Here is a 23,027-nt window from a genome sequence, read left to right as displayed (position 1 = left end):
TTTATGAATTTATCTTACGTACTACGTGGAATCTGCCGTAGCTAAAAGTTATGTACTGGACCCCTAGCAGTTTTCGTAGTTCATTTACGATAGATGTACGCAAAATGCATCAAAATACTCGAAGATTTGCCCACTGTATTAATAGATATTTTCTGACTCTACCTTGCTTTAGATTTTATGACGAGAAGTGCGTTATATATGGCATAGTGCTTTGGCAACTCACGACCAAATTATCAAGTTTCAACCTAATCTAGACCATGAAAACGCAGCCGATCAGCCAACTTTCTTCAAAATGATCAGAACATATAAAATGGTATTCTGTCAGTCAGAAATATTGCCTCCTGACAGCGTGTAACCATTTTTGTAACAGCTGTGGTTTTGAGAAAGGATACCTGCAAATAGATGCACAGACATTATGCTAATACCGTGTTACAAAACACTTATTAAGCAAGTGCACTGACATACAAACCAACTTAAAATATTCACATATCTGTGAAATGTAATATTCGTTCCTTTCTCGAATTTATTTGTACAATTAATCGCTGCACAACTCGTCACCATTGTACTTCTTTTGATTGGAACGTACAGACAGTAGAATTACGAGTAACAAATACTGTATGTACGGCCCAACAAATATACAACGTTGAATCAGGGTCTTCATAAACAACAATACTACACAACACATCAGACTACAACCACTATAATGGCGTCCAGCCGAAGGTTCAAATTGTCCCGCGACTGCAGCGCCATCAGTGAGTCTAGTTATTTTTTACAAGGTCTTTGACGATGACGGAGGTAGTCGTCGGAAGCTTGGAATTGTATCCGAACTTGACGCGGCTCTCCGCTGGCGCAGGTGCTGCACGGCGCGCCGTCCAAGTCGCAGCTGCAGTGCCCCGAGTGCGGCGCCGTGGTGTCTAAGCGGGCGCTGCGCTCGCACCTGCGCGTGCACACGGGCGAGCGGCCGCTGTGGTGCGCCGACTGCGGCGGCGAGTACCCCAGCCGCGCCGCGCTGCTGGCGCACCAGCAGCGCGCGCACTCCAAGTTCGCGGCCGCGCCGGTCGCGCCGTGCGCCGTCTGCGGCTTCCGCGCCGCCAACGCCGTCACCATGCGGCGGCACGCGCGCCTCCACGCGCCCCGCCCCAGGAACTTCGTCTGCGCCAAGTGCGGCAAGGCCTTCTACGACAAGTGAGTACGCCAGCCTGGCCGCGGGAATTTATTACAGCATGAAGACCGTCAAACTTGTTTGTCAAATTCTTTGTCTGCTATCCACAGATTTGTCAAACAAACGCAGGCGAATCAAAAATGTTTGTCAAATGTAACCGCATTTTTGAAGCAGCAGTCGCCAAGTACCGGGTGATCAAAAAGTCAGTATAAATCTGAAAACTGAATAAATCGCGGAATAATGTAGATAGAGAGGTACAAATTGACATACATGCTTGGAATAACGTGGGGTTTTATTAGAACCAAAAAAATACAAAAGTTCAAAAATGTCAGACAGATGGCGCTTCATCTCATCAGAATAGCAATATTAGCATAACAAAGTACGACAAAGCAAAGATGATGTTCTTTACAGGAAATGCTCAATATGTCCACCATCATTCCTCAACAATAGCTGTAGCCGAGGAATAATGTTATGAACAGCACTGTAAAGCTTGTCCGGAGTTATGGTGAGGCATTAGCGTCTGATGTTGTCTTTCAGCATCCCTAGAGATGTCGGTCGATCACGATACACTTGCGACCTCAGGGAACCCCAAAGCCAATAATCGCACGGACTGAGGTCTGGGGACCTGGGAGGCCAAGCATGATGAAAGTGCCGGCTGAGCAGACGATCATCACCAAACGACCCGCGCAAGAGATCTTTGACGCGTCTGATAATACAGCTTCACTAAAACCGCCTTTTCAGGTAACGTCAACATGCTGCGACTGCTGGCGCATCTGATTATCTCTCTCATTACAGCTCCTTTTATACACGATTGCCATGCGGAGTCACTGAAGTTTTGCTGTCCAGCGCCATCTGTCGGACTTTTGTGAACTTTTCCGGTTCTAATAAAACCCCATGTCATTCCAAGCATGTGTGTCAATTTTCACCTATCTACGTACATTATTTCGTGTTTTATTAAGTTTTCAAATTTATACTGACTTTTTGATCACCCGCTATTTTGACTAGAGTTGCGCTGCGCCGAAACTACACGTCGGTACGAGGATGAGTAAAATGAAAACCTTAAATATTTTTTAAAATGTTAGTTATTGTGCAGAAGTGGTACAAAGCTGTATCAATTTACAACATAATCTCCCCCACGCTCAATTCAAGTCCTCCAGCGTTTACAAAGTGCATAAATTCTTTTAGAAAAAAATTCTTTTTTTAATCCGCGAAACCACTTGTGCACCGCGTGGCGTACCTCTTCATCAGAACGGAACTTCTTTCCTCCCATTGCGTCTTTGAGTGGTCCGAACGTATGGAAATCACTTGGGGCAAGGTCTGCTGAGTATGGATGAGGAAGACACTCAAAATGCAGGTCAGTGATTGTTGCAACTGTTGTACGGGCAGTGTGGGGCCTTGCATTGTCATGTTGCAAAACGACACCTGCTGGCAGCAATCCACGTCGCACATTTGATTGCAGGCCGCAGATGATTTTTTAGGAGATGCACTGGTGACAGTGGTCCTTCTAAGCATGTAATGCTCCAAAATGACGCCTTTTTTGTCCCAAAAGAGAGTCAGCATAACCTTCCCTGATGATGGTTCTGTTCGAAACTTCTTTGGTTTTGGTGATGGGGAATGGCGCCATTCCTTGCTCGCTTTCTTCGTTTCCGGTTAGTGGAAGTGAACCCAGGTTTCGTCCTCAGTAACGATTCGTGCAAGGAAGCCATCACCTTCTCGTTCAAAGCGCTGAAGAAGTTCTTCACAAGCATCAACACGTCGTTCTCCCATTTCAGGAGTCAGCTGCCGTGGCACCCATCGTGCAGACACTTTCTGAAACTGGAGCCCATCATGGACAATGTGGTGTGCTGACTAATCTGTAAACATGTTGCAATGTCATTCGGCTGTTTTCCTTCACTGTGGCTTCAACTGCTGCAATGTTCTGTGGAGTCAGAACTCGTTGTGCCTGAACTGGACGAGAAGCATCTTCCACTGAAGTCACACCATTTTCGAAATTCTTACTCCATTCGTAGACTTTCTGCTGTGACAAACGTGCATCACCGTACTGAACCTTCATTCGTCGATGAATTTTAATAGGTTTCACACCTTCACTACGCAAAAAACGAGTAGCAGAACGCTGTTCTTCCCTGGTGCAAGTCGCAAGTGGGGCGGCCATCTTTATACTGATACTGCGACTGTATTTGTGCATTTGCACTATGCTGCCACCTATAGGCCATTCTACACGATGTTTGTAGCACGCTTACCAACTTACAGGATAACGGCGCGAAATTTCGATTAGTTATAACAAATTTAAGGTTCTCAGTTGACCCACCCTTGTAGTTTTAGTACCCTACATAAATGACGTAGTAAATGGTAGGATTATCGGTAATTTTGGTAGAATGGTAGGAAAAGAAATATAAACGAACATGTAAGATAGAAAATGGGAGCCGACGCCTTCTCATTCTTTTTTTGTTTGTTTTTTTCGTTTTTTTCGTTGTTTCTTTCCATACAATTACAACTGCACGTCATTCAGTGTTAGTTCATTGTGTATCTTACATCCTTAAGGAATATAAATTGCATTTTATAAGTAATAATAATTAGGTGATGCGTAACTTCTGCGCTTTTGTGCAACCAAAGCAATTACTTTTGATGCATGTACTGTTTACATGCACAAACATAAGAGCACAAATATTTATTGTTGTTGTTTTGTACTCAACAGACTGTTCTCATCACTATCAGAAGCAAGAGTTCCCTGACATTATTGATAAATGCAAAAACTGTGTATTAATAACAGAAACATAAGTTCGTCGAAATATTGAATCAATGTCTGATATATTTTGGTTTTGCGTTTTTTTAATTTTGTTGTTGAAGAAATTGCTTTTTTTCTAGCGCTACATGATAATCTGTATCTTTTTTTCCTCTTATTTTTACTACAACTTGCCTCTGTTTCATATTACGAATCAGCAATTTTAGAATAAAACCTGAATTAAACATTGATAGTTTCAGTTTCGCTATAAATTATCTTTATTCTTCGATAACAGACAGTAGGTTAACTTTTTAGAACAAAAATGTTCCGTTGGTTACTTGGCCCTTTGAGTATTCTCACTCAATATCTAGACGGATCACAACTTTGAGTTTTTGGGGGAATCTAGTAAGAGACTGGTCGCATACGTAAAGCCGATCGTTATGACGATACGCCCGACAGGTATGCAACACACTCAGCGTAAAGGTAACACAATACGACTTTAACTGACCGAAGCTACTAGGAAAGCTGTCGGAGTCTACGCATACTTATGGTAATCTAGAGAAGCTAACAGTAGTTTTACAACTCTAATTTTGATGCCAGTGGGAATGACTACGAATGCAGACGAGACATTTCTTGCGTTGACTGAGGAAAAGAAAAAAAAATAGACGCTGGTCCAGAGAATGGTTAAAACTGATATAGAAATATACTCGTGAAAATCTAAACAAAATTTCATCAGAATATCACATGGAGGTAACATATACACTTTCTGATCAAAAGTATCCAGATACCCTTATGTTGTGCGGAACTGACTGATAAGTATCGCAAGAGGCGGACCATCCAGTATTACAGAAAGCGGGGAGTGTTGTTTTGTCGCCGGCCGCGGTGGTCTCGCGGTTAAGGCGCTCAGTCCGGAACCGCGCGACTGCTACGGTCGCAGCTTCGAATCCTGCCTCGGACATGGATGTGTGTGATGTCCTTAGATTAGTTAGGTTTAAGTAGTTCTAAGTTCTAGGGGACTGATGACCACAGATGTTAAGTCCCATAGTGCTCAGAGCCATTTTTTGTTGTTGTTTTGTCAGCAGAGAATCAGTAACAAAAGCATTGGTCGGTCTCGAGGGCTCAGTGACGTCGAACATGGACAGTGTCACCTGAGTAACAAATCCATCACGGACCTTTCAACACTTCTAATGCTGCCCGAATCGATTGTTGGTGATGTGACTGTGAAGTGGAAACGCGAAAGAACAACCACAACTAATGAAGACCACGCATTGGTAGAGCAGCTCCTCATAAGCCACAATTTTCTGTGGTCCGCGCCAAGCGACAGTTGAGGTGGTGTAAAAAGCCATGCCACTGGACAGTGGATGACTAAAGTGGATGACTTGTGTGATGAACTCCGTGTAAATCCGATGGAAGGGTTTTGGTTTGACAACTGCTTGGAGAACAGTACCCGCCATCATGTGAAGTGTCAATATCGAAGTACAAGGGGATGGTGTTACGGCATGTGCATATTTTTCGTGGTTAGCGCGTGGGCCCCTTATTGAGCTTAAGAAAGCGCTCAATGTGGAAGAATATGAACACATTTTACAGAATTGCCCACTGTGTACAGTAGAGGAACAGTTCACAGACCATGATTGTTTGTATCAGCATGAGAATGCACCCTGTCATAAAGCATCTGTGAGGCAATGGTTCGTGGACAATAACAGAGTCCTGAAACGGACTGACCTGCGCCTTGAACCCCAGGGAAAACATTTAGGACGAGTCAGAACGTCAGTTTCGCTCCAGACCACAGCGTACAACATTAGTACCTTCTCTGGTAACGACTCCTGAGGAACAATGGGCTACCATTCCATCACAGACATTCAGCACCCAGAACGGTTCCTACCCATTTTAAATTAACACCTTCTCCTCAACCATCAGGTTTGCAACCGAGCCTAGTGCTAGTTTGTACAGAGTAGGTACCAGTTAATTAAATTCGTAAGTTGATAAATAATTTTATCAATTAAGAACTACTGGAAAAAATAAAATAAGAACCACTCAACCACTGGAAAGTTATGTTCCAGATTAGCGTAGAACAGTCATATTAACACACTGTATAAAATACTAAAAATCAAATAGTCACTGATAATGAATTAGCTCTGAAGAAGCCAGACGGGAAAGTTGGATAGAGTGCATTAAGTTACGTTGAGATCACGGTGTAGAAGCCACTGAGCATTTCTCAAGACCTTCTGAGAAAGAACACGTGCAGTGTGGCAAGTATATGTAATGCGTTTACATGTAACATATCAGTTGTAAGTATCCTGTCCAAATGGTTCAAATGGCTCTGAGCACTATGGGACTTAACATCTGAGATCATGAGTCCCCTAGAACTAAAAACTACTTAAACCTAACTAACCTAATGACATCACACACATCCATGCCCGAGGCAGGATTCGAACCTGCGACCGTAGCAGCAGCTTGGTTCCGGACTGAAGCGCCTCGAACAGCTGGGCCACAACGGTCGGCTAAGTAGCCTGTACTACCCACGTTTGGCACATACAGAACAGCAGATGGATGCATTAGTAGGACAGGAGATAAACGTAAGTGAAAGCCACAACCATATAGTTGTAAATAGAAATAGCTAGATTTAACTGAGCTGCCAACAATCACTACAAATCTCATATATAAGCATGTATAATTAAATATTTTTCTTTGTATTGTAGACCACTGAAGATGGCTAGCATGAATAGGCGAAACCTGTTTAGTACACACAAATACATTTAGTGGAAAAATAGGGATTTTTTTTATCCACATGATAATTTATGTATTTGGTTTTTATTTTTTTATGCTTGCCGTCCTGACGTAGTCACAGTTAGGGATTTGCGGCTCACTACCGAATCTGTACATCCCTGCTTTACACCATAAAGTCTGGAGATGTTTCTTATACCAACAATAGAGTTCACCAAAACTTTTTACAGACATACAAGAGAAATTAAAAAGTAAAAAAAAATTCTTGTTTCTCGTTAATAATTCAAACAGGAGCGGAAAGTTCACGAACTCGACCTTTTTTAAGAGAATACGCGTTATATTTCAAATTGTTACCAGTGTGCAGAAGTCGAGACACTAGGCAATCCGTGTAAGGATTGTGCAGAACGGGTTATGACATTTCAAAAAATCGGGACATCACGCTAAAATCGGGACCTCTGACAGCTGTAATCTAATGCCACTGGACAGTAGAGTTCCTGTGAATAACGTGGCCTGGACACGCGCAGTCGGAAGGGCAACCGTGGGCAGTGCGGAAGTGGTGGGCGTTATAGGCAGGCGGTCGGTGCGCTGTGTGGGAAATGCCAAGCAGTGGAGCGGAAGTGCCGTTATAAACTGAACCCTGCGCTCATATTTTTCTGTAAATATTAAGTGGAGCATCTCTACGCCCACACTTGCATGGTGACCATTCAAAAACATCTACTGACTCCCCTGCTTTGGTGAAATTCCGCTGGAAATGCAACAAAAGAAGCGATTTATTTTCACCTGGCTTGTTAACAATTTCTAACTTTCGGAGAAGCGTCATGAGGGACGACTTTTGAGGAAAAAGTACATTTCTGTTGTTGCTATATTAAAATTTACTTCCTTTGCCAAAACGCACCGGAATTTACAAATGTCACTTCACTAACATGTTTATTAAGTGAGGAACTAGGGGCAACTGAGATCAATAGCTTGTGGAAAAACACATCCCCGGTACAAAAATTAACGAGTTATATCTTCACTAATGGTGCTCTAAAATCCACATCATTTCTCTTTGGACCAGTTATCGATGTCCCTTAGAAATTACATTCATTCTTCGAAAAAACCTGTACTTAGTGGAACAACACCAAGTTTCGCTTAGTACCCATATGGAAAAATACTCTCCTCATTGCGTGGTCATCTGCCAAGATCTCGTTTAGATATCCCATACCATTTATGTGATACAAGGAATGTTACTGATATTATATTCTGGCTTTATCAAAAAATGTTCAAATGTGTGTGAAATCTTATGGGACTTAACTGCTAAGGTCATCAGTCCCTAAGCTTACACACTACTTGACCTAAATTATCCTAAGGACAAACACACACACCCATGCTCGAGGGAGGACTCAAACCTCCACCGGGACCAGCCGCACAGCTGGCTTTATCCCTATTGCAGATGAGTGAGCTACATAAGATCAATTTCCTCGAGACTGGTGACAGATGGAAGGAAGGAAGGAAAATTGGGTTCAGCATCCCATCGACATCGAGGTCATTTGAGACAGAGCACAGGGTCAGATTGCGTCAAGGGTGGGGAAAGAAATCAGCTGTGCACTTTCAAAGGAACCTGGAGCGATTTAGGTAAATCATTGGATACCTAAACCTGGGCAGCCAAACAACGGTCGACATGAATGCGAGTCCAGTGTAGTAACCACTGTTCCACCTCGCTCGGTGCTGAGAGATAGACCTCCATCCAAGTCTATCGAAAAATTCAATATTTTACCTGAGGTTCAAATAGCTCTGAGCAGTATGGGACTTAACATCTGAGGTCATCAGTCCCCTAGAACTTAGAACTACTTAAACCTAACTAACCTAAGGACATCACACACATCCATGCCCAAGGCAGGATTCGAACCTGCGACCGTAGCAGTCGCGCGGTTCCGGACTGAAGCGCCTAGAACCTCTCGGCCATCGCGGCCGGCTATTTTAGCTGAATTTCATGCACAACAACATAGTGGGTGGGGCAAATAACAATTCAAAGATACAAAGGAACAGGGTAGAGGAAAAGAAATATGGTGTTAATCTAACTATAGCAGATGTTGCAAGTGACCACTATCTATCTCTTGCCACTTTTGGTCCCTGGTCAGCAATTTGCTGAAAGCAGGTCAAAGCTGGACTGCTGGAATTGCTGTGGTTTCATCCGATATGTTCTGCTGCAGTTCTTGTTGCGACAGACCTTAGACTTGCTGGCTCCCCCCATACAATATAATTACACATTGAGATCATTTGATCCGGGTGGCCAGCTAGGGCCGCGACCAGACTGACCCCTGCCAACAACTCTCTCAGGTGTGAAGATTGCGTAAATGTGCTCCGTCTGTATGACCGGTTGCTCCATTCTGTTGGAAAATGATCACTTTCAGCATCTGCTATAGTCAGGTTAGTAATGTATTTCCTTCCCTCCGCTGTGTATTTTTTGAATCCTGAAATTCTGTTCTCTGGGCCATTTATATTGGTCTTACCCTGCGTTATGTAATATGTACCAAAAGCAGAATCACGTTGTTGTTGTTGTGGTCTTCAGTCCTGAGACTGGTTTGATGCATCTCTCCATGCTACTCTATCCTGGGCAAGCTTCTTCATCTTCCATTACTTACTGCAACTTACATCGTTTTGAATCTGCTTAGTGTATTCATCTCTTGGTCTCCCTCTACGATTTTTACCCTCCACACTGTCCTCCAATACTAAATTGGTGATCCCTTGATGCCTCAGAACATGTCCTACCAATCGATCCCTTCTTCTAGTCAAGTCGTGCCACAAACTCCTCTTCTCCCCAATTCTATTCAATACCTCCTCATTAGCTATGTGATCTACTCATCTAATCTTCAGCATTCTTCTGTAGCACCACATTTCGAAAGCTTCTATTCTCTTCTTGTCGAAACTATTTATCGTCCATGTTTCACTTCCATACATGGCTACACTCCATACAAATACTTTCAGAAACGACTTCCTGACACTTAAAATCTATACTCGATGTTAACAAATTTCTCTTCTTCAGAAACGCTTTCCTAGCCATTGGCAGTCTACATTTTATATCCTCTCTACTTCGACCATCATCAGTTGTTTTGCTCCCCAAATAGCAAAACTCATTTACTACTTTAAGAGTCTCATTTCCTAATCTAATTCCCGCAGCATCACTCGATTTAAGTCGACTACATTCCATTATCCTCGTTTTGCTATTGTTGATGTTCATCTTATATCCTCCTTTCAAGACACTGTCCATTCCGTTCAACTGCTCTTCCAGGTCCTTTGCTGTCTCTGACAAAATTACAATGTCATCAGCGAACCTCAGAGTTTTTATTTCTTCTCCATGGATTTTAATTCCAACTCCTAATTTTTGTTTTGTTTCCTTTACTGCTTGCTAAATACGCAGATTGAATACCATGGGTGAGAGGCTACAACACTGTCTCACTCCCTTCCCAACCACTGCTTCCCTTTCACGCCCCTTGACTCTTATAACTGCCATCTGGCTTCTGTACGAATTGTAAATAGCCTTTCGCTCCCTGTATTTCACCCATGCCACTTTACTACTTTCAGTGTCTCATTTCCTAATCTAATTCCGCAGCAGTATTTTTCATTGCAAACTAATTTGAGCTTCGTGCAGTGTCTTACTTAAATGCGAATATCACAATAACTGTGAACATTAACGAAATAATGAACACTTCATCATCAAGCTGACATTCAAAGCTAAAGTGACATATAAATGATTTTTTTAGCGGAATGGTTTCTGTAAAATCGTTTGAGGAAAATTGCACGGCGTCCACTTCGTTTGTCTTATCCTAACCGGTCGAAAGCGGGCAATGTCGAGCTCCCCCTCTGAACATACGAATGAACTTGCCCGACGCATCGGACGAAAAATGGAGTCTGCACACTAGCGAACGTATCCTGCGTGGATTCTACGGTATGTAAAAAGTATCACCTCCAGCCCCCTCCTCCCCCAACCATCCCTCCACCACTAGTAACGAGTCGTGCGATAGCTCGCGGCGTAGAAATGTAATGGTAGAGAGCATTTTTTGTTTTTTATTTTTTTCGGTACAGACTGGACACCATCGCCACCAAGTTTGGGGAAGAGGCGACCGCGTCTTGCCGTCCCAAGGGCGCAGCGACCAGAGACTGCAACGCCTTTGCGGCCGGCTAATGGCGGCGGCACGGATACAGAGTAATGGATGTTGCGTTTTATTTGCCTCGAGCATACTTAACGGCGCGCTGCCCGCGCTAATGTATCAGCTCGATTGCCGGCGCGTCTATAAGCTGCGAAGATCTAGCGATTTATTATTTTGCACATTAGGCCGTAAATAAGGAGACGCTTTAGCCCTGCCCTGCGCCGTGCCGTGCTGCCGCGCCCGCTATCGTTGCCACAAATTACGGCGGCGGAAGAAAAGACTCGGCCAGATACTAATCGAAGTATCCCGTAGATTCTCCGCGGCTGACTCTAACTCTCGCTAAATGACGCTCCGGCGTGAACGGCTGGCGGTACGGGTGGTCATTAAAGCGGCGACTTGTGGGTGGGAGACCGCGTTCTAACGCGCGCGCCGCCCCCTCCGCCACGCACCACTTCTACTTTCTGTCAAAGTGAGAGAGCGTAGGACGTAAACCACATCTGGAAATTTAATTACAATTCACCAATGCTGCGGTGCATACCAGATAAATGTCGTTTAATTATGTGATGAACCCAAAGATTACCAGGAATCTTTCAACTATTGCCACGCAATAGTGGATCATGATGATGCTGATGATGATAATGAGCTATCACGACCACATGGTGGTCTTTACAGGTTGACCAAAGCAAGAGGAAAATGTTGGCTTCCTATTATCTTCCCTCACTGTATGATTAAAATCCGCCTACCAAAACACTTCTCCGTGTACTACTCAGATGTATGGACAGTCAAGGATGTATTGGAGCATATGAGACTTCTTGGTGGATGGTAGCTTCTTGTCTGCGCTGATTCTCTTAGTGCTCTGTTCCCAGAAGATAGGATATCTCAGATGGTCCAGCTCACTAACCACCTGCTGCTTAGGCACAAGAAAAACGTGGACTTCTGCTGGGTTCCTAGACAAGTGGGAGTGGAAGGGAATGAGGAAGCTGACAGAACAGCAAAAGCAGGCTGCCAGGAAAATACCAGAGTCCACCTTAGCGTCCTCCAACAGCAGGGCCAGCCACGGCGTGCCACACGGCACGAGAGTATAGTGCGTACGGGCTGCAGGCAATCCAAGGTTTGGCCGGTTTCGGAAGTTCTCGATACAGCACGACATTTGCCTTAGGTTAGCTACGTTTAAGTAGTTCTAAGTTCTAGGGGACTGATGACCTCAGAAGTTAAGTCCCATAGTGCTCAGAGCCATTTTAACCAGCACGACATTTCATTTAGTATTGCTGAGTGGTATTTTTCAGCCGGCACAACCTTTGTTCATTTCGCCAGAATCACAGCGCTTTTATTTGCTCTTCGCTATTTGTTCATCGTATAACGGACGTCCACATGTCTAGTGGCTGTTTGCACAAAAAGAGGCAGTCTAGCGATCTATCGTCACCAGTCTTTAGAAATGAATGTCAATGACAGAAAAGAGGGATGAGAATTCTTAATATTTGTTATGCAGTATGTACTAAGTCCGCCCCGATAGTTGAGTGGTCAGCGTGACGGATTTCCGTCCTACGGGCTCTGCCTCGTGATCACTGGGTGTTGTGTGTTGTCCTTAGGTTAGTTAGGTTTAAGTAGTTCTAAGTTCTAGGGGACTGATGACCATAGATGTTAAGTCCCATAGTGCTCAGAGCCATTTGAACCATTTCGTCCTACGGGCCCGGGTTCGAATCCCCCCTGGGTCGACCGAGCGAGGTGGCGCAGTGGTTAGACACTGGACTCGCATTCGGGAGGACGACGGTTCAATTCCGCGTCCGGCCATCCTGATTTAGGTTTTCCGTGATTTCCCTAAATCACTCCAGGCAAATGCCGGGATGGTTCCTCTGAAAGGGCACGGCCGACATCCTTCCCTAATCCGATGAGACCGATGACCACGCTGTCTGGTCTCCTTCCCCAAGCAACCAACCAACCAACCCCTCTGGGTCGAGGATTTTCTCCGCTCAGGGACTGGGTGTTGTGTTGTCTTCATCATCATTTCATCCCCATCCGGCGCGCAGGTCGCGCAATGTGGCGTCGAATGTAATAAGACCTGCACCAAGGCGGCTGGACCTGCCCCGCAAGTGTCCTCCCGGCCAATGACGCGTAACGCTCATTTCCATTTCCATCCATATGTACTGCAAATTTGCTATGATACGACGTTACAGCACCATGCAGAGATAATTAAAAGACCTATTTTACAATGAAAGAGCAAAAGATTACGACTATCGGCAGATGTGGTTCGTTATTTTGTGCACCAAGAAACACTTTGCGCATGATTTCGCGGGCGTCGAGCACATGAAGAAACTGTACTGAATTTCAGGAGTCGCATGGTTTTTCCACAGTTGCAACACTTTTCGAGGAACTGAACGAAGAGTATGGAGATTTTTTATGTTATTGCAAAGTACGTTGATTAAGTCAAAGGCATTACTGGAAAGACATTACTGGAAAGTACGCTGATTAAGTCAAGGAACATGCCTGGAATGATTTTTTGGTTTAAAATCCGCAATTTTTTAATTTATGAAAGCAAATGGAGAGGAGGAACAAATATTAGAACATCCGGGACGGATTGCAGACTTGAATGGGCACTGCAAAGTGAGAAATAACGTATTCCTGATATAATACGCATGCATTTAAAAACAAAATCGCATTTCAGAAGGGGCAATTCTAACAAGAAATACAATCCAGTTCTCTCAGCTATCAGACGTTAAAGAAAGTAGGGGGTATGAAGAATTTTTTGTGGCCTTTGTATGAATTACAAGTACGGTTTTTCAAACGTGTTTGAGGACACTGCTAATATTAGCTCTTTCTCGAATTGTTTGTTGGAAGCGACCCCGTGCTTGTGCAGATGTAACTGATGGATCTGGAATTTAATTCCCCTTTTGAAGACAAATCTTTTTACGTTAAGATGTCCAATGACAATTGTCGTCCTCAGGCAGAGTTTCGACGTATCCATTGTGAGTATGGAAGTGTCATAACATATTTTGACCAAAATATGGGCCGGCTGGAGTGGCTGAGCGGTTCTAGGCGCGACAGTCTGGAACCGCGCGATCGCTACGGTCGCAGGTTCGAATCCTGTCTCGGGAATGGATGGATGTTTGTGATGTCCTTGGGTTAGTTCGGTTCAATTATTTCTAAGTTCTAGGGGACTGATGACCTCAGAAGTTATGTCCCATAGTGCTCAGAGCCATTTGAACCATTTCAACCAAAATATGTGTGTGGAAGGCTTTTTTACTATTGTGAAAGTAAATGAATCACGATTACGTGGAAACCTGAATACGTAAATCTGTGATATTGCCTCCGTCTGTCTGTATGCCGACACTTCGTACCAGACAAAAATTATGTTAGGTCTTCAGAGTGCCATAAATAATAGTAACACTGAAAGATTCTTTCGGTTGTGATCTCTGTTGTTGACAAATATGAAACCAAGTCATATGCAGTACGTCTGCATTGCCATTCAAATACAGCGCGTTCGCCGTTTACCCCTCTTCCTCCGCTTCGCGCTCAGGCTGCGTGGCTTGGCAGTGGGGGAAATGTGTAGTCTCAATGAGCGCTGTGGCACGCAGGACAGGGCACGGTGCGCGAGCCAATTCTTGGACACCCCTGTTCAAATGGTTCAAATAGTCCTGAGCACTATGGGACTTGACTTCTGAGGTCATCAGTCCCCTAGACTTGAACTACTTAAACCTAACTAACCTAAGGACATCACACACATCCATGCCCGAGGCAGGGTTCGAACCTGCGACCGTAGCAGTCGCGCGGTTCCGGACTGAAGGCACCCCTGTCGCACAGGATGTAGTGTAGTGGGTTACAACGAGAGAGGTGTCTGAATGGGAAAGAGGGTGGTGGGAAGTGGCCAACGACAAGCTACGTGCTATCAGACCGTCTGTGCGACCATGGCGCACTTCCATTGAAACTCAAGAAGGTATCAAGTGGTCCTCACGCGGCTTTGTCTCGGACACTGCCCAATGACACATGCTTATCTTTTGCGCCATGAAGACCCACCGGAATGCTGTGTTTGCGGCCTCACACCCCGGGGCACAAGTTTTAACGCCGTGTTTTTTGTACGCTGATCGGAGGGAAGACTTTGGTTTACCGAGAAACTTATCATCAGTTTTAGGCGCTGACGAAACAACAATAAGAAAGTTGTTGACTTTTTGTGAGGCGTCAGGACTCTTGCCTGATTGAATAGGACGACGGTTTTAATGTGTTTCTGGATGGTTGGCTGTTCGTATTATTTTCTCTGTAAATGAGGCATCTTAATGGAATCCATTGTTATGTTAATACCATTAGCGTATGGCAGCGGTATGAGTAGATATTCCGGAGATAATGTGTGAAAATTTTTGTGACCGACGCTGTAGTTATATGGTTTTTGCTTTTCGTTCTGTGAAGAGTAATTATTCATACACCGGTACCACGATCTTAAAGCGCTGTTTAGCACCCAACAATTTTAGACCCATACATCCATTCTGTGCCTCCCCTTTCGTAATTTTGGGGATTGCGTGCCATGTGGTGACAAAATGGTTCAAATGGCTCTAAACACTACGGGACTTCACATCTGAGGTCATCAGTCCCCTAGACTTAGAATTACTTAAACCTAAATAACTTAAGAACATCACACACATCCATGCCCGAAGTAGAATTCGACACTGCGACCGTAGTAGCACCGCGGTTCCGGACGGAAGCGCCTAGAACCACTCGGTCACTGCGGCCGGCCATGCTGTGACACTAGTTGAGTTATGGAAAATTTGTATATTTTTGCGGAGCCCAATACACGTCAAGTAGCTTTTCGCTTTCGCATTCGTTGGCAACCTACGAAAAGCCGGTTATCCCAGTAAGAGCTCCGCAGAAATTCCTACGCGGAGAAGACTCAGCACGCACAAGACCTCCAAGCGTCTCCCATCTCAACTTCCCCACCCCACAGAGGGTCACCGTCAACTGTACCACATCCCTTCATTCTATGAGACACTGCGGAGAGGACTGGCTTAGGGCCCGGTCATCAGTAACAGTTCATCATCTCCTCCCCACACCGGCCGAATACTGCCAATGAAAACTGCGATTGCGACAGCGATTCCGACGATGATGTTTGCCGTATCACACCACTGGCACCATTCCGTTCTCAGGCTTGCACAGGAACCGATGCCCCATGCAGCAGGAACACCGCTCGGCGCGAAGTACGAGTACATTCACATGGTGCGGACCAGTCGTCTCCAGGGCCGCGTAAGAACCCTCCCACAGCGAGTTTCACCAGATTCCTGTACTTTCACCCTTAATCGTTATTATCTATGATCCGAGCGCTTCTTCTAGAATGACTGCAGCTACGTCTAAAGCCTTTCTCTCACGGGTCGTGAAAAGGCACGTGGACGAGGTGCTGGTGCTGTTGCAGCTTGAAATTCCACCATTCACTACACTGCGAACGTCCATTAGTTACGTGAGGGTTTTCTTTTTTTAATATGGACTGCCATCCTTGCCCCCTTCGTGAGATATGGTGAGATGTGGTGGGACGCTCCCCTCCCCCCCTCTCTCTCTCGCTTGTTGTTTACCCTGTAATTTTTAAATAATTAAATTTATTTTATATGTTCATGTTATTGCTTCATACCTTTAAAATACCTATTAGGTTTTATGAAACAAAATGTTATTCGTTATAATAATGGACATTCTCTGCAATTTGGCAGCTTTCAAGGCAATTAATTTAATTAAACTCGTTTTAGTGCATCATAGTGTTATCATTTTCACCTCTAATTTCAAAGGATGAATGTAGTACTTAGATTCAGAAAGTGTATTAACAATATTTTTAACCCGTAATTAAGAACACTTTATTTTAAACATGACAATCTTGAGTGGTATTCGGATGGACAGGCAGACTTAGACAGATTGGTTGGTGGTGGGGAGGGGGGGGGGGGAGCGGGCCAGACAGTGAGGTAATCGATCCCATCGGATTAGGGAAGGATGGGGGCGGAATTCGTCCTTGCAATTTCAAAGAAACCATCCCGGTATTTGCCTGAAGCGATTTAGAGAAATCACGGGAAACCTACATCAGGATGGCAAGACGCGGGCTAGAACGGTCCTCCTTCCGTATCCGAGTCCAATGTGCTAACCACTGCGCCACCTCGCTCGGTAGGCACACAAACAGACGGACGAAAAGGCTGCGCGGAAACAGTATTAACCGTTTTGATGGCTTCCTAAGAAATTGACCTTTATTGATATATTATAGCCACTAAATGTCACTGAACCTTTACATATTTTGAGGCTGAAAGACAACATTGTCTCTGTCTTCCTTCATCACACTCAAACACTTAGCTGCTCAACTGGACGTCTGTATAGGTTGTGCTGACACACTCGTCCACCTGTATGTGTACTCAAAGATGTGTGCCCCCTGGATTCCTCACTGCCTGAAAGAATACCATAAAGAGCAACGGAGGGCCGTCTGTGCGCGTTACGAGGCTGATAGTGAGAATTTTTTGCTGAACATCGTCAGAGGCTATGAAACATGGGCTCATCACTTCGAAGCGGAAACGAAACGACAACCCATGGAGTGCTGCCACACCACCTTTCCACCGAAGAAAAAGTTCAAAGCCACGCCCGCGGGCGGTAAAGTCATGGCGACGGTCTTCTGGGAATCTGAAAGAGTTATTCTGTTTGATGTCTTCCCTCATGGTGCTCCAATTAGCACTGAAGGGCGCTGTCCTACAACCGGGAAATTAAAGACACAACTTAAGCGAGTTCCTCAGTACAAAAATGCAAACGAACTTCACATTCTCCATGACAAGCGCACACATAAGTATGCGCATTCGGGAGGCGCTCACAAAACTTAATGGACTGTTCTTCTTCATCCACCGTACAGCACGGATCTCGCACCCTCCCGACTTCAATCTGTTTGGCCCAGTGAAGTATGCACTTCGCGAGAGGGAGTACGTGGATGATGGGGAGGTTACTGACGCAACAAGACATCGGCTCTGACGTCGAAGGCGGCAGCTCCCCCTGTAGAGGAAAGACTGCGTGGCCGCTCAGTGACGTCACGCACAGTGTCTGGTGCCGGCTCGCGCAGTCCGTTTGGCCACAGCGATATGCTGTAAAAGGATCCAGGTGTCGAAAGTTCGTAAAGAAATCTGATATACCTCTCTCATGAACTACAATATTTCATTTCTTAAATGACTTAGTACTTTTGACTGTAACTTATTTTATATACTTTTTAACCTCGACTTAAAAAGTAGTTGCAATAACTTTCACTATATGAGGCATCAGAACACCCAAATGAATGGACCGATCTGATTGTAGTTTATTTTATTTTAAAGTTGCTTCAATGGGGATTGTTACGACTTGTTTGATCACAATTTGGTTAGCCGTTCAAAGGTCGTCATCTATATAAAGTAAAAGTATTTACCGCCAATGTACTCTTTTTCCAGTTTCATTCCAAAAATGTAAGTGCTACATCATTCGCTGTAGTATAAACTGTAGATCTCATAAGGACATACCTGAACGTCTGCAACAGCATAGATTTATCTTTGTGGTTGACCACCGTACACCATTCTTCCGTTTTGTAGTTGCTGTGAAAGACGACTTTTAATGACAAAAATTTTGATTGAAAGCCAACCGCATAAGATTCTCGTATGCTCTCGTGGACTTTCTATTAGGTTTATTTGAGATGTTCAGTTAAATATTGCATCATTTTGGTGCAGGTCTAATGGTGTGGGCGGCGTTTTGCAAAATAGCACACTGGCGGCTAACATTTTACGAACTTTGTTCACTGTTATTTCCGCTGCTTATTCCTTATGTTAAGGAAAGTAGCAAAATCTGTTTTAAAACCCGGTTAGAGAGTATACATGTGAATTAAAAAAAGAAACACGAAAATTGTGCAACGTGGTCGAGATGTAACGTACCCCCTAAAGAGGGATGCTGGTTATAAACAATTGTTTGAGTCGTTTCAAAAATCAGCACTGCCATAGAGAAATGTTCTACATATGTTGTTAGTCCACTATTCGGCAATCTTGTATTGATGCTTTTTTAATTTGAAGAAATTTCTCCTGTTAATTGTTTTTAAATGAAATACAGTTGTAATAAATGATTGATATGATTTCTCTTCACAGTTTGTGCACCTTTCCATAAGAAACTTTTTTTCATTAAAAAATCTCGCTGGCTCAAGATGAGTATGTAATGGTAGTGCCAGAAAGTTTCGGTAGGCCATTACAAATTTCAATGAATTCTCTTTTCTCCTGAAGTTAACTAAATTTCAATCAATGTATTCAAATGATCTTAGGTCTCAAAATACAGATTACCAGGTTAGAATTTCCCTGCTCTAAACTGAACACCTCTGAAGAAATAATGTTTTCTCATTTTTAAAACTGTACTAAGAAAGACATAGTTTTGAAACAAATTGTTCGCGTGAATTACATGTAAATAAACTTCAAGTACAAAGTTAGCTTTCGTTTCATGTGTTAAGAAGTTTTGTGAAGTGCTGTGGCCTGTGATGAAATAATTGTGAAAAATGAACACTTACCTACATTTGGTATCACATTTGGGGTGCACTGGCCAGTGGCTTAGATACTTTTTCCATAAGTTGGGGAAAGGGGTGGGGGTGGTGGTTCAGCTCTGTTTAGTTGCAAGATGTTATCAGATCATCATCCAAAAATATATATACTGGTAAGTTATCAGAAACTGTTTCATTGTTTAGAAGTGGAACACAAGTTGCATCTACTGACCATTGTGATATGAATTAATGCAAATGAAAGTAGAAAAATTCTGTCTATGAATGAATTTATTTATTTCTTTTATTCATCTTCCATATACCCTTGTTGTCAATAATCACTAACACATGGAATGAGAAAAATTTTAGATTATAGTGGTTTACAACAGAAAATTATAGATATACAGCATGAATACTATGCAGATACAAAATAATTAAGACGTATGGACACTAAGTCAAAACATGAACAATAAAGACATTCTTGAGAGGGGACTTTCATAAGTTTAGCAATAATAATGACAGATTTTGAACAACATTAATTAATAATCCGCTATTTTGTAATCTCCAGGGTAGTAATGGAAGCTCTTTAAGTAACTGGGACACTAAAAGAATCCAAATAAAACACTGCAACATAATGTTTTGTGTAGAAGGAATGCATATGAAAGCACTGTAGTAGAAAATTGGCAATACATATAGACATTATAGTAGAGTACCCTGTAAATTGCAAGTATTCACCATTTGTAAGTGTATGTTACATGCCAAAAATGTGTCAAGTGGTGTTGTAATATGCTCAGTAACGCACAAGTTGGATCTGGACACATTACTTAGATTAGGTCAGTGAAAACCAGTTGTGATAGATTTAAACTTTTTGAATATTCTTTCATAAACAAAGATATTCAAAAGGTCAACAGGGGGGGCATATCTGCCAGTCCACCTCAAATGTTTCCCTTCTCAACATAGCTAAGCCAGAAAGAAAGCACTTTATGGGACAGAGCAAGCATCTGAATGAAAGAGCTCAATCATTAGTCAGCCTGAGTATTAGAGGTACTGAATAGTGCATGTCATAGAGCTGTTTCACAATTACATTACCATTAGATGAGGAGACCTGCCAACCATCATACATAAAGAAGGCCATCAAAGAACTGCAAAACCCTTCCCCAACAGCTTCTCCATTTATAATGGAGTAAAATGTTAACAAATATGATCTATAGAAGAAAATGTTGAGAGAACAACAGTTATAACAGCTGCTCAAAACTAGTAAACTCAGAAGGAAAAAGAGGAAATTGACACAGCCTGCACATCTGCACTCATAACAATGACATTGGTAGAAGACAGAGGAACACCGCAAACAAGAGGAAACAACAGTAAGTAAAATGTGAAATCTAAAATACAGTGCCTGCACCCCATTTGAAGGAATTTTTATCCAAGAAGAGGAAACCACCACATTAAGTAAAACTAGATTCTTAACAGTCTTTCAGCAAAACATAAAAGCTATATAAATTAGTGTTTAACAACTAGATCACAGACGACTTGTGCAAAAGAAATAAGTTGTATTTTCAACCTTAAACTCAAAGATGGTGGTTCATGTACTTATATGAGGACAGGTATTTTAATTATACATGGAGACACCTGTAATGCATTATGTGGAAGTAAATATTTTGATTTATCATCTGTTCATGTAACAGATCATAGGTTGTCAAAAAAATCATTTTATTTTGGATGTACTGATACCCTAGTAGTAATTTGAACTTTTTTGAAAACTCAGAATATAGGGAAGGTATATAGCCCAAGCATTATCGCAGTCATTAGCATTGATGTAAAAATCAATGCAAGGGATCAGGTGAAGTTAGTATTATCTACATACATATTTTGTTGGGTTTTGACATATCTCACCACCTCTTAAATTTGGTGCTATATATCTTCACACGCAAACATTCAAACAAGAGAAAGTGAATCATCTACTACAATTAAGGGCCATTTCAACAGTTGTAGACTTAGCAATACTTCGTGTACTTGCCCAAACTCAATGTGTATTAAATCATTTCTGTCAGACATTAGAAAAAAGTTATGTTGAAAATACTGCTAATTCGAATACATAAAAGGTCATCTCAAAACCAAATATATGAAAGTTTAAATCCGAGTTAGGACATGGAGAGTGGAACAAAGTGGGGGCAGAAGCAAATGTGAACAAAATGCTTCTTGAATTCATGTCAGTATTTACACTAAACTTTGAATAAGCAGTTCCAAAAAGGCTGTATTGCACTGGAGCATAAGAAAAAAAATATATCAGTGATCAAAAGTATCAAAAATCCTCTGAAACACTTAGTGAGACTGCAGGAGTATTTACAGAAATGTACTGCTACTGGAGTCAAAAGCAAATCAGTTTGGAATATTACCAATTGTAGGCACCAAATATCAGGCAGAAACATCTGAAATCACAAATAAAGAATGGATATATTTAAATAAACCGCCCAAAGCAATTAGTGAAGTGTATAACATCATTGCAGACTGGAAAGAAATGAAGGAGAAATCTCCAGATTCCAGGATCGGATATCAAACAAAATGGTGCTCTTTCTAACAACATAGCCAGCCGGAGTGCCTGAGCGGTTCTAGGCGCTTCAGTATGGAACCACGCGACCGCTACGGTCGCAGGTTCGAATCCTGCCTCGGGCATGGATGTGTGTGATGTCCTTAGGTTAGTTAGGTTTAAGTAGTTCTAAGTTCTAGGACACTGATGACCTCAGCTGTTAAGTCCCATAGTGCTCAGAGCCAACAACATAAACAGATATGGCATATGTAGTATGATAATTAAAAAATGCACATGACTAGATGAAATCAAAGTTTGTCTTCTTAAAGAATGCATAAATACTATAGTAACTTCTTCAACAATAACAATTAATGAATCACTACAAATTGGCAGATTTCTCACGTTGTGCCACAAGGAAAAGTAGTAATTTCAGTATGCAAAAAAATGTCAGAGAATGTAGAAAACTGTAGACCAATGCCGCTCTTGTCTTCCATTTCTAGAAGAATGAGAACTATAATAAAGCACCAAAACAAATTAACCTTACTTGTGAAAGAAATGGAGTCTGCTACAGCACAGTTTGCGCAAATTGTTCTCAAAGTGATAAAGGAAGGTGATCAAAATGGCATTTTCTTGGTTTTGTCAAAGGTATAAGCCATGTTGGGTCACATAACTTTATTACACAAATTACAAATACTATGAATAAGATGTGCAGCAAAGAAGTGGTTTAAGCCATATGTGGTAAACCAAGTGAAATGATTTTTAGGTTTCACATACTATAAAAAGATTGCTACTGGACCTCTCTGCCTGCCACATCCTCTTCCCTCTGCTCTGTATGTATGTTTTGCTAGCCAAACTTCAACTGAGAAAGAATTACTGTAAGATTCTTTACATTAAAAATTAATACCTTCGATAAAAATTTCAAGTTAGTCTATCACTGTTGAACTGTTGATAGCTGTTAGCAACTGTATGTTAAAATATTTATAAAAATTCTCAGCCATAAGTTGCAATTTGGTAAGTTTTATTCCTTGACTAGTTTCAGATTAGCCTAAGTAGTTCAGCTTAAGAAGCATTTGTTGATGTGACAATATTACTGATGCCAGGTTTTATATTAATGATTTAAAAAGATTGCAAGATAAAAAGTTCAGAATTATCTAGTAGGAGATTGTTTTTACTGGGTGTTTTTTGAAATTTTTTCCATTAACGTTTTTACAGTAGTTATTAAACATATGTTGTCACCAACCCAAACAACACTTTTCATTATAGCCTGGGATGAATGTCCATTGCAGCAAAGC

The 23,027-nt window shown here is 42.5% G+C and overlaps 1 protein-coding gene across 1 annotated transcript in view; it reads left to right on the top strand.

Moving 5' to 3' along the window:
- Positions 1-1,095: 1,095 nt before the first annotated feature.
- The window catches only part of LOC126170093 (zinc finger protein 628-like), a 368,212-nt gene continuing 346,280 nt past the window's right edge, over positions 1,096-23,027 (top strand). Inside the window, exon 1 of the mRNA XM_049920696.1 lies at positions 1,096-1,185. Within this exon, the coding sequence (XP_049776653.1) occupies positions 1,106-1,185 (80 nt within the window). The 5' untranslated portion in view covers positions 1,096-1,105. The remainder of the gene's footprint in view (positions 1,186-23,027) is intronic.

Source organism: Schistocerca cancellata, chromosome 1 (assembly GCF_023864275.1).
Source record: "Schistocerca cancellata isolate TAMUIC-IGC-003103 chromosome 1, iqSchCanc2.1, whole genome shotgun sequence".
Classification (NCBI taxonomy): Eukaryota; Metazoa; Arthropoda; class Insecta; order Orthoptera; family Acrididae; genus Schistocerca; species Schistocerca cancellata.
The sequence above is the reverse complement of the archived record's forward strand: the minus strand, read 5'-3'. Positions and strand labels throughout refer to the sequence as shown.